Source organism: Paramisgurnus dabryanus, chromosome 14 (genome assembly GCF_030506205.2).
Source record: "Paramisgurnus dabryanus chromosome 14, PD_genome_1.1, whole genome shotgun sequence".
NCBI classification, from domain to species: Eukaryota; Metazoa; Chordata; class Actinopteri; order Cypriniformes; family Cobitidae; genus Paramisgurnus; species Paramisgurnus dabryanus.
In genome coordinates, this window is record NC_133350.1 from 13,954,899 (window position 1) to 13,967,857 (window position 12,959).

Below are 12,959 nucleotides of genomic sequence, written 5' to 3' on the forward strand. Positions count from 1 at the left end.
ATCAGCACCAACTTTTGGGCTGTGTTTACATCATTACCCTATTTACACACAGTACTACTGTATCTGTAGTGAATAAGGTGCTAAAACAAACACGTAGCGTGCAAATAAATGCTATCAGTAGCTGCGTTTCCATTACAAATTTGCACAAACTTTTAGCGTTTAGGTGCTAAACAAATATGTAGCGTGCAAATAAATGCTATCAGTAGCTGCGTTTCCATTACAAATTTGCACAAAATGTTAGCGCTAAGGTGCTAAAACGAACACGTAGCGTGCAAATAAATGCCAGCAGTAGCTGCGTTTCCATTACAGATTTGCACAACATTTTTGCTTTAAGGTGCTAAAACGAACACGTAGTGTGCAAATACATGCCAGCAGTAGCTGCGTTTCCATTACAAATTTGCACAAAATGTTAGCGCTAAGGTGCTAAAACGAACACGTTGAGTGCAAATAAATGCTATCAGTAGCTGCGTTTCCATTACAGATTTGCGCACAATTTTAGCATTAAGGTGCTGAAACTAACACGTAGCGCGCAAAAAAAATGCTATCAGTAGCTGCGTTTCCATTACAGATTTGTGGAAAAAATTTGCGTTAAGGTGCTAAAACGAACAGGTAGCGTGCAAATAAATGTTATCAGTAGCTGCGTTTCCATTACAGATTTGTGCACAATTTTAGGGCTAAGGTGCTAAAACAAACACGTAGCGTGCAAATAAAAGCTATCAGTAGCTGCGTGTCCATTACAGATTTGCGCAAAATTTTAGCATTATTTTCTAAATGTCGCAAGACTATTGTGAAATTACAGCATTTTCATTAACCGATGATATGTCATTCCAAACATCACGTCGATTGATGTTGGTTACTAATGTCACATCCACCGCACTAGGCATTATTTATAACCGCAGGAAACGAAGGAGTATTATCTAAACATTAATCCCAAGAAAAGCCCCTTATACTTAGGAGCGTTTCTTGGAGGTAATATTATAGATTATTTTAAATCAAAAGAGATGTAGGAGTGTTATCCAAACATTAATAGCAAGGAAATACTTGGGAGTTGACACATATTGAGGTGTTTCTTGAAGGTTTCAGTACATACCGCTTTACCTTTAAATGAAAATTATGTGATTTCACGCATCAGGTGACCTGGAAATGTGAATTGCAGTTTCCATTGCAGTTTTGCGAAATGCATCTCTTCCGAATTGCCTGAAAAACCATCTCATGCGAGCGTAAAAACTTAATTTGCGCAATTGACGTGTTTGCATTGGCCCTAATTTCAATTTGCACAATTTGAAGGGTAATGGAAACGCAGCTAGAGATTCCCCAAATATGTAATATGTCTAAATCAAAAGAGTTCCAAGCAATATTTCTTCACTGTGCACTTGAAGATCACTGTGGTCTGCTGATATCAATAACATGACATTTTTATCTACATTTCTTTTTCTCTCCTTCTGTGTCTGCAGGTTTGATAGATTATTGGTGGTCCAGAGACAGGTAGGCTATGCCTCAGTTCACCTTCGCCTGCTTCTGTGGTCTTCATGGCCTCTGCAGAAGAAAACAGAAAAAGGAGCAGGAAGGCCCACCGCAACATCAAAACTATGAAACTGAGGTTTGAGACGTCTGGACCGGAGCTTCTCGAGGTTTTAGTAGCTTACAAAGATGAACAAACGCAGATCAAGAAGATGTCAAGACATTGTTTATGATTGTAACTTCTGCTTATATAATATAAGGGCGTTTTACCCAGACAGGGCTTAACTAAAATGCATGTTCGAGGTGCTTTAATTTCAAAACACCTTTTACTAACGTATCTTAACATGCCTTAAGATGCACACCAGTATTGTTTTTTGTAAGGTTTGTTTGTAAAAACTACTTAAATGTCCTTATATAACTAAGGCTTAATCTAAACCCTGTCTGGGAAACCACCCCTATAAGTTAACCCAGGTATAGGTGAATGTGCAGGGATGTACTGTTGCACTTTTAAAACTTGCATTCACAATACCAGTTTGGACACACCTACAGTATACTTATTTATTCTCACTATTTATAGATCATTAAAATTATAAAATAACACTTTTTTTAAGATTTTGTGAAACATAAGTCAGCTAGAAGTGAATTAACTGGGATATACTGGTAGTTTATTTCATGCTTGACATTTTCCTCAAACCCATGTTTAATGTTAAGATTTAAGCAAACACCAGATTGTAGATGCATTTTAGATTTTTTTTCAAATATGGAGGTATTGGTGTATTTTAAACAAACCCTCAGAAGAAAATAGAAACATTTTTATTAAAATGCAAGGTACATTTTGATATTAAAGGTTAATTTTTTTTAAAGCAATAACAGGAATTTCTAGCACCTATGTGTGGTGCCCTTATTTATATTTACCAGATTGCTTATTTCTGCCTCCTAGGTAATTAAAGACCAACAGAGAGATCCTAGTGGTCTTCTTGCAAATGCCACCACAGTAAAGGATAGCTACCATCTGTCATTTCCCAATAACATTTCAAAATCTGGCCCCGGGCGAGTTTCACCTGACGCTTTCTCAATTATCGTGCCGAGATGCACCATGAATTTGAATGAAGCGTCCGGGTGTGGTTGGTACTGTATGTCCTAGGGAGAAGTCAGGTCACTACATTGAAGCATGTAATCAGGCTTATTCAAGCTGTCTGTTGGACCTTACCAATCGTACCACACCAGAACCGACTGGCGCCGTCGCGATAGACTGTGAAACATATTCCAATAAGAAATGAGATTTGGCACAACGTTTCCGTTTGTTTGGTTGATTCTGGATCGTCCCTAAGGACGCTGGCTTTGACAGTGATAAATAGACCGTTTAGTTCCAGATACATTTTTTGGATGCAAAATGGGTATGGTGGCCAAATCTGAACATGGCAGAATAATTAACTGTATTTTTGTTTGCCGCACAACGCAAAAATCAACCCGTAACCGTTATTTTGTCCGTTATCCTCTGCCCAGCAATGAGCCGTAATTGTGCTATTTTTAGTATGCGAGCGTACCCCCAAGCCTGTGTGAATAACCATCAGATCCACATTAATGTATTCAATTAAAGTGGAATTAGAAAAAAAACTCACCATGGCAACTCGCCTGACCAAAACTTTGGCCTTTGGGTGTGAAGTTTGAATGGGTTTGAAAATAGCAGTAATTGTGGTGGTAAATGGCAGCCCTCATTAGCCGAGGTGATTATGCAGTTCATGCACGCTCGCGTGGGGCGACGCAATTAATCTTTCTCAACAGGAAGCAGTCCAGGATGACGGATGCCCTAAATCTGATGTCACCCAAACAAAAGGCAGAGCACTGAAACTTGGGCTAATCGCCTTATATACAGAGGGCTTACGAAAACAATTTTAGCTTAGCTTTGTTTTCGTTAAAGAGAAAATCTTTAATCAGCTTTCTCGCATATTCGTACTTAAGAGCTCGGAGGATGTGTTTGTGTCAGAAATAGCATTCAAATCAGTTTTCTTTCGTTCGCCTCTTTCGTTTGACCTCCAAGTGGTGCTACTTTATAAAAGACGACGAGTCGAATTTCACATCAATTAAAGAGACGTGTCAAACGAGCATGTGCCGAACCGATTTTAGCGAGGTGAACGTGTGTTTATCGCAGCAGAAGATCGGAGCTGTCTGTCTGTGGGTGGATCTGATTTAATGAGCAAGAGATTTCAACAACCTCTCATTATAATCTCCAGTCATCCTAACTGATGTAAACCTTCCAGTGTTTTTAACAATAACTGTGTGAAGTCCTATCGGCAAGCAAAATTTAATTATGAACAGGTACAGGTATGTGAACCGAAATAATATTACTGTAAATGAGATTAAAGATATGTAAATGTTGTTGTCATACAGTAACAGATCTAAGGCAGATTGAGATCCAGATTGTCCAGTGCTTTTATTGTTTTCTGTACAATTAAATAACATTTTCACTGCCAACCAGGACAAAAACGCATCATACAAGTAGTTCATTTTAGTCAATATTCTGAAAAGCTTTTTCTCCACAGTCACTCTCAAATCTAATTTGCAGTCATGTTTTCAAAGGTTTTATTGAAGGCGCCATGTTGTATCTACTGTATGAACTGTTATGGATTATCAGATTGTCTCTTAATGACTCTTATATAAATCTATTGTATGGCTTCAGAACTCATAAAACATTGTAAAGCATACTTTTATAATACTTTAGTCTTATTTTCTGGTTCAGTTCAAGGCAGAATAATTCATTGTCCGGCTTTGTTAGGTAGGTATCTTTATTCGTACCAGCAGGTAAATTTGTTATGCAGTAAACAGATGACCAGATATAAACTCCAGCTATGGCGTTTCAGGAAATAATACAAGATCCAAAAGTTAAGCGGAGGAGTAAATGACAACATTTCCCAGCAAGCAATTTTACGTTTAAAAGACGTCTAAAACCGCCTAAACACAGACATCTACGCTAAAACAAGACAAAATTTTGTCTGTCACTGAAATTTTATAGATGTCTAACCATAGCCCAAAAATACATGAAATAAAACAGCTTGTAATCACTGTCGACTTTACTCATGAAATGCGTATAAATAGCACGCAATGTGAAAAGTTATGCAATACATATGCCAAATTCGAATACGAATACAGTCTTTCCCGTTCACTTAATACACCACATCTTTTAGTGAATTTCCTTTTTTAAACCCTTGTCGCTTGCATTTAGGGTTAGATTTGGGATTTGCTTTAGGATGTAATTTAATATATTGGAGTTAGAATTGAGGTTTAGGATAGGATGTCTTTTTATGTAACAAAAAGTTGTTTTAAACCCAAACCCAAGCGACAATGGTAAAAAGATGAGAAACCAATACATAAAACGGCATGAAAAGATGCATCGTATTAAATGAAAGGGAAGGACTGGCATTAATATACAGTATGCACGCAAAATTGGAATTTGCCATATGTATTGTTTATTGTTTGGCAAAAACAACATATAACCAAATTAAAGTTTACTTTGGCTAGAAGTGGGTTACTCATAGCCGGACAATATTGGGTCTATAGATGATAAATGAAGGACATTGCTTGCTTGGAAGGATATGAAAGGTATTCAAATTATAATGCTACATACACATCAAACGCGGGGCATCGAGTTACTTGCTCTAGATTACTTGCGGGATTTAACTTCGTGTCATGCACATTTTTCGCTCAAATTGGGCAAAGACGCGTTTGAGCGAATAGCGAGTCTTTTCGCCTCAAACGTGCCGCCCTTATTGTGACATTCGCATCTTTGCATTGACTTTGTATGTAATCTACTCGCTCAAATCGTTAAACCTGCGTCTGGTGTGAACCCACAGTTAGAGTAGGATTTTCTTTAGCCAAAAGCTAAACATTTCATGCTTAATTTCTCAACTACTACAGAAAACATCTCGCACCTCTTTATAACAGAGGGTGAGGCCTTACAATGATGGTGGCTTTCCTTTCAAGAGCGACAGACAGGATTTCTCCCCACCTTAATGAAAATTAAAGTGGGTTTCCTCTTCTTAAACTCCACTAATTAGCCAATCACCTGAAAAGACAGGCGGGCGATGGCAGGCGCTGGTAGTGAGGTTGAGTGAGGAAAGTGAGATTGTGTAATTGCGAAGGTAATAGATTTTGTCAGGAGCACCTGTCATGGCCCGAGTGAAAACAGACACTGGAGCCAGGAAAGGGAATTGGAGTCGGAATGCCAGAGATGTGCAGAGACTATCTGAGCCAACCTCACCTGATTGCCAATTTGTGCGAGTCTTCATACATCAAGCGTTCGGACACGTGTGTTAAGGAGCCCGGTGGGTGGCGATTCGGCGGGCAAACCATTAAAGAATGTGTCAGAGAAAGTAAGAGGCAAGAGCGGCTAGATTGAAAGATAAAACCGAAAGGCATTTAATTCCCAATTTAATGTGTGAAAGATGGAACGCACCAGTAGTCTTAGCCAGCCACCAACATACGTGATGGGGGCTCGACTGCACAAAGTTGACCAAACTAGACTTGGCAGCCTTATTGGCGAGAACAGAGCCAAATGCAGAAAAATCAAAGTAAAATGGTAAAAGATCTCTTGAGGTTTAAATGAACACCCCAGGCTACAGCCGTCCTCCTCGTGTGCATGTGGCCAAGTAATAGGAAATGGAAATGTTTCTAAGATGGTCTGAAATGGGCATTTGCTTTAAACATTCGTTTCCAGTTGGCCTTCGGCCTTTTTGTTGTTAGACTCTCCAGAGTCGCCTCGAGTAGATGTCAAGTATATATTTCATTCGGTGCACTAGATCGCATTTCCTCTTGAAAACCATCCATACTATGACACAAACCGACGGCAGACTAAACTGGAGATGAAATTGTTTGCAACTGATGGGGAAATGAAGAATTATATTGAAATCTGTCTGGGTTTTCGTACAGACATGCATTGTTGTTTTTAAACATTTGAATTTGTTCTTGAATTCATCACCATTATCATGCTATCCTTCACCATGGTAGCCATAGTGTCTTCCCAAAAATACATAGTTACTATAGTTATTGGTATTGCACCATTGTTTTCCCAAATATACATATATATACTACAGTGCTTAATAAATGTGTTAGACCATCACACAATGTAAGGTTTTAGCCACAGCTGCTCTAAACTAACAGTATTGCTTATTACCAAAATTATTTTTTAAGTTTCCGAAATTTGAAAGAATAGTAAAGCAAGTTCTTCTATTAATAGCAAAATACGTTTAAATGGTTGAATGTTACACTTGACTTATTTCTAACCTCTGAGAGAAGTCAAATGTGCCGACTGAAATTTGGGTATGAAAACGCAGATTTACTTCGACTCTCATTACTAGGGGTGTGCATTGGCACTGCCCTCAGAATTCAATTCAATTACAATTCACCAGGTAACGATTCAATTCAATTCGATTCTACGATGCATTGCGATGCATCAGAATTCTACTGTACACAACAAGGCAAATTTTTAATCAGTCAAGTAGTAAAGTCAAGTGCAACTATTTTCAACAAAAACGGAAGCTTAGCAGCTTTAAGACAATGACAATTATATACCTGAGATGAGAATTTTACACACAGCGTAAGTCTTGTCTAGTTTCCCATTAACTTCATAGAATTCGAAATGTGCCAATATGTCCACTTTCCATGGAAAAGGGTGCATTTTTATTTACCCGTCTATCACGGTCATCTCTCCGCCTTAGCCGTTTTGATTGTTGTTGTTATGCCCCCGGAAGTAATTGAAACTTTACAACTTTATTGTCCACTCGAGGCCAGAAAATAAACAGTGACATAATCGATTATGGCACTTTGCTGCATCGATGCTGAATCGTGCATGCCCGCATTGCGATGCATTGCCGAATCGATTTTTGTTGACACCCCTACTCATTACTGTTCAAAATAATGAAATGTGGAGACTTTCTGAAAAGGAAAGAGTCACCATTAAAACACTTCATGATGCTGAATGATTGTCGAGACACATAGACCGATGATCTTATACATTTTGTTAAGCACAGTACATATAAATCTACAGCCTGATCTCTCGAGAATTCGTACATATTTTACGAGTTGGCTAATTTGTATGAATTTGTATGAAGTTAATCATGCAAAACATATGATCATCATTTTAAAAAAAAACAAATGAAACCCCACCCCTAACCCCAACATCACAGGGGTGTGGCAAATGTGGTCGTACAAGTTAAAACGAATTAGCCACCTTGTACAATCTGAATTGTGTATGTACGAATAGCGTACGTACGAACACTGAAATGTAGAGGAGAACCTGGGGCGAAAGTAAGGCAGATCAAAGGAACAAAGTGATTTTCTCCGAGCCCTGACTACATTTGCATTCAAACTATGACAGCATCTTTAGCACACAACCCTTGACAGAGCTGATAAATATCACATTATTCCGTCACCGTTTTGCGCGTGTAGGTCCAGAAAGCTGTTTTTGAACATGATAAGTATAAGGCAGTCAATTTTTTCTTATAACACATTGTGGTTTTGGTTTCATGTGTTACAGTACTGATCAATCTACAAGTTATTTAGTGATCTAACACATCCTGAAGTTTAACTTCTCAAAGTTTTTCAAAATAAAAGTAAATCGGGTTCAAATGTCAGGAGTTCCTGTTGGGATTAAAGAAACACTTGTGACTTTTGTCCGTCTGCCAATACTGCTGCATTATGTTAAACATTTATATTATTATCATTTAATTTAATTTTCATAGTGTTCATAATGTTGAAATGTTTTATTCTGAGTATTCAAGTTTGTACTGTCAGGTTTTGAAACATTTGATGAAACTGCAATTTAAAATGAAAATGACAAAATATGTTATGTTTGCAGTTACATATTAACAAGATAATATATATATGTATATTTATATAAGTATAGTCATGTATATTTACTAAAAAACAAGTGTAACACAAAAATCTATCTTTTGACCCACAGCTGTGAGGGTCAAACGTAGTGACAATGTGCTAAATTTACATTTGTTTAAAATTACACTTGGTATTGATAGACAGCACTTGTTATTGACCACAAATATACAAAAATATATCTCTGTTTAAAACATTACCTTTTAAAAATAAGTTTTTCTGAAAAATGTTACCTTTGCCCCTGCTCTCCCCTACAAATATAATTTGGTAAAAACTATTGGTGCACATTCTGAAGGAAATCAATCATTTTCTTTACATCCCTACATCTTTCAGTGATCCATGTGGATGTTGGAGAATACGGGAACACAATGGATTTATAAAATGTACGGTTTTTGGAAGCTCTTACTATCCATAAATGTGTAGTGAAGTAGAGAAATGTGAGAAAAGCGTGCTGAGTTTCACACTAGCCAGTTAATCTTAATCAGAGTAAATGAATTACAGGCCTCTCTTTCACCCTCCCCTTCAGAAAGTGAGACGGGTGTTCAGATGAGCACTGATTGCGATGGCCCTTTTACTTTGCTTGTGGATTGTCAGACGACTGCTTAGTTTCCCCAGACCGTGTTTATTTCAAGGTTGCGGAAGACAATCACTCGTTTGTCTTCATTAATGTGCCTTTTTCTCCATCACTTGAAGTGTAGACAATGGGGAAAATATCGCTATTATAATTTGCCATCTCAAGCCCACAATGCCTCTTGCACTTTGTGCAGCGAGGTATGCGCTATCGATCGATTTTTAACACTTTGCCTTTGGCCGCAAGCGTGTGCAACCATCATGCATAATAACTCCATTTATATCATTTCGTTTCAATAAACCGCCATTTTTCTCGTTTTGTCTCCTACATTGGCATCCACGTACAGAGGCAACCGCAAGACTGATGCGTCTCTTTTGTGCGTCTTGACTTGCACACCCTTTCAGCCGCTTTTGTGTGTTCGGTCTCATTTGAGAGATTTGATGAAGCAGCTTAGCATTCTTCTTGCTCTGCCTCTCGCTCTTTCTAGCGCTGTCTTTTGCATTATCTTCCTCGGCTCGAATCAGCAGCCGTGGCAGGCGCTACGCCGCCGTAAGCTCCTCACTTTGTTCCAGGCACAAAGTTACATTATTCATTTGAGTGAATCGCGCAGGGAGCGCACTGGCGTGCTGTCAGGGGCGGTGTGAATGGAAAACGAAACTAGGTGGTACGCGCTGTTCCCGGCTTTCCTACACTTTAAATAATACAGATATAACTGAACAGGACAGATGGATGCATACGAGGTGCTGTTCGCATCTGCACATTCTGGGTAGTTCAGGTGCCGTCACTTTACTACAGGGGGTGAGATGACTTGGACCTTTCACCCATCCATATGTTCATCTTCTTTAAGGCTACTGGCTCTTGTTTAGAAAAAACTGTATGTGTTTGCAAGTCTAGAGAGCTTTCTTTTACTTAAATCTGTATAGTTCATTGGTAGAGCTTTGCGTTAGCAGCACAAAGGTCATGGGTTTAAACCCACACACAAACTGATAAAGATACCTTGTATACCTTCCAATGCACTATAAGTCGCTTTGGATAAAAGCGTCTGCCAAATGCCTAAATGTAAATGCAAGTATTAAGTGCAAATCAATTAATAATACTGCAATACTGAGAGCAATCGGGAATAGGAACAATATTTTTTAGAAGGGGTTGAAATAGCGCGCACAATATTGAGTCAAATATGCAATAAAACGAACTTTCTAGTTAAATTATTACATTTACTGTAATGGTGCTTTCGTACCAGACGCGAATTAAGTGTAAAGCGCGAGTGCATGAGGCAGCGGGAATGACACGATTTGCGTGAATTACGTGATTCACGTGAATACTGAGGCACAAATTGAGCGTTTTGGGCGAGTTCATAAATCGGATTATTGGTGGATATTCACGGTACGTTAACCAATCAGGAGCTTGCTTTAGTAGTGATGTGATTATGATGTAGCGAGTGGAGGCGGAAATACGAAACAACAATGGAGGACAAAATTATCGTCACTGTGGACACCTGGAGCTGTACGACACATCTTCAGAGTTTTATAGGATCAGGAATAAAAAAATATCTTGCTTGGAAGAAAGTGAGTAAGGAGGTCGGCTGTAAAGCTGTAATCCATAACATCTTTATCGCCATCTCTGTTTGTAACATTAAATTGCCGCTTATTTTACGTACTTATCTTTACAATTGATGAAAAACTAATATTTCTTACAAAATCTGATCTGACAATTCAAATTTTATAGTAAATAATTTTTAAATACTGTTTTAAATCACGGTAAAGGTTACTTTTTAAATCACGGTAAACATTGTTTATGTTCTTGCCTAACATTTCTATTAACCAAAAAGTTACGCATAGACGGTTTCGGCAGTAACAACATAAACAAGCGGATTTTGTGGTCAACACGTAACTTCCGGTAAACTCCGCTAAGAATAAATAACAACAAGGTACTTTAAACGTAGTTTATTTATATAACAAGCAAAATAAACAACACGTAGATTACATAGGAAACCAAAACATTTGCTATTTCGGCGAGGTATTTGTTCAAGAGTTCAGTTTAGCAACTAGTCAGACCATTAAACAAACAGAAACCGGAAGTAAAGTTTGGACCAGACGCGTATGGCGTCACTGCATGGTGTCGGATAAACCGTCTATAGCAGCTCAAATTTCTAATTTTGCCATCTTGGATTTTTTTTCACTAAACTCATCACCGTGCATGGTGGGATTGCTTTCTGTCTTAACAGTTGGCCAAAACAATGCGTATAAAAAGGCAGCATAATTCACTTAGGCAGCTCACCGGGTTTCGAAACAGAGCGAGTGTTTGCGCAGGGACAACATCGCAGGTGGAACCTTGTTTGTTTCTCATAATCAGGTTTACAGAGCCGTCCTTTCGCTACGTCTCAGGAAAGACGCTGGATGAATCGGGTATGCGTACCGTGCATCACACCTCAAGGTTAATGACACTTCAAAGGAGTTCGATGCACGCAGGGCAAAGTATCGTACAAATTCCCCCATTAAGAGAGGGGAGAATGCCATCGCAGAGCCAAAGCATCTGCCCACATCATCTCAGTGTGACGCATATGTTGGAGGCCGGGGTTAAGACAGGACCCCTGCCCCCGTCTGAATGGTTTGTGTGCGTTTGCGATGCCGGGCACGTCTGCGTCCGGCGGATCTTTCCTGCCCGAGGAGCCTCATTAGGACGACTCGTGCAGCAGCCCTAAATCTAGGATAAGCTTAGCAGGCAGGCGCTGCCGATAAAAGAGTTATGAATCACATTCTTACACAAGCATGACAAAAAGCTCCCTTATCCAGGTGCCACGCAAGCCTAAACTCCTACGGCGCGCTGCCGGGGATGACTGCGGCGAATCCGTGCAAATTGCTCTTACTCAATTGTGCTCCATTGAGAGGAAACAATAACAAGTTTGAAGGGAAACCGAGCGGATTTAGCCAGGGCTTTTTGTGATTGTAATGTGCTTTTAACTAGATTTGTTTCAATGCAATATGTTTTAAGTTGAATTGGATAAAAACATCGGCTGGGCTTCCAGGCATTAATTAAGTCTGTGGAAATCGTTCGCTTAAACTACGGTTAAATCTCTTCCAAGCGTTGCGCGCACACACATACGCAGTAAAAATAAAATCGTTTTCTTCCCGGCCAAACCCTGAAATCAGTCAAATAACCATTTTTAAAATTAAATATTTGATTTCTGCAGGATTTAAATTGGGTTTTCTTATGAGATACCATTTTCAGATCTTTCTGTACAGGGAGGAAAAATTAAAGCACATTTATCTCACACTGTGTCCAATCCCAACATTGGTACTGTAATGTGAATATATTTCTGCATTTTCTTTCTATTGTGCACTTACAAACATTAAAGTGAAATGTACTGTGTGCCTTTATCAATATTAATGAGGAGGTAATTATAATAAATATGCATTTTTGTTCCGGAAGAGCCATACAGCTAATAAGCCATGATCTGTTGAAATGAGATGCAAATGTTTTTCATTAATAAAATATATTACTGTGAGTGCTTCTTGCGAATACATCACTACAAAAGACAATTCACTTGAATCTCACGCATTTCATTCTCATATGAATACTTTCTTTTTGTGTGGCTGCTTTCCAGTGTAAGAAAAATGTTGCGTAATAAAAATCTTGCATCCTGAAGCCTTTGAATAAAACATTTTTTGCACCATAATATGACTCCTTTGTGGTTCCTTTACTTGTAAAGATTTTTCTGGGGAACATGCAATGCTAACAATAGCCTATGGACACACTTTACTAGTGATTTTTGGTGTGAATTACTCTCTAGGGGTGTTAAAGATGTCACACTAACACCCATCCTTCTCAATACGCACACACAGCTAGTTAGCGCCCATGTTTCGGTTTTCTCTGGGCTTCCACTGTTTCAAAGCGGATTGAGGGAGATTTTGGGATTTCTTCGGCATACTGTAGATAATCCTTCCCATGGTCTGATCTCTCAGTTAGTCTTCCCAGTTCTCACAGAATTCCTCGGTTTGTCTCCGCTCCAAAAGTGATAGAAAGAGCTACTCCGTATGCAAAG

General features: G+C 38.8%; 1 protein-coding gene across 2 annotated transcripts in view; it reads left to right on the forward strand.

Annotated features, from left to right (window-relative positions):
* Positions 1-12,593, forward strand: part of LOC141280742 (uncharacterized) — a 30,266-nt gene extending 17,673 nt beyond the window's left edge. For both annotated transcript variants that reach the window (XM_073811863.1, XM_073811864.1), the window contains exon 2: positions 1,455-12,593. In XM_073811863.1, coding sequence (XP_073667964.1) covers positions 1,493-1,606 — 114 coding nt within the window. In that variant the 5' untranslated portion in view covers positions 1,455-1,492 and the 3' untranslated portion in view covers positions 1,607-12,593. The remainder of the gene's footprint in view (positions 1-1,454) is intronic.
* The last annotated feature ends 366 nt before the right edge of the window (positions 12,594-12,959 follow it).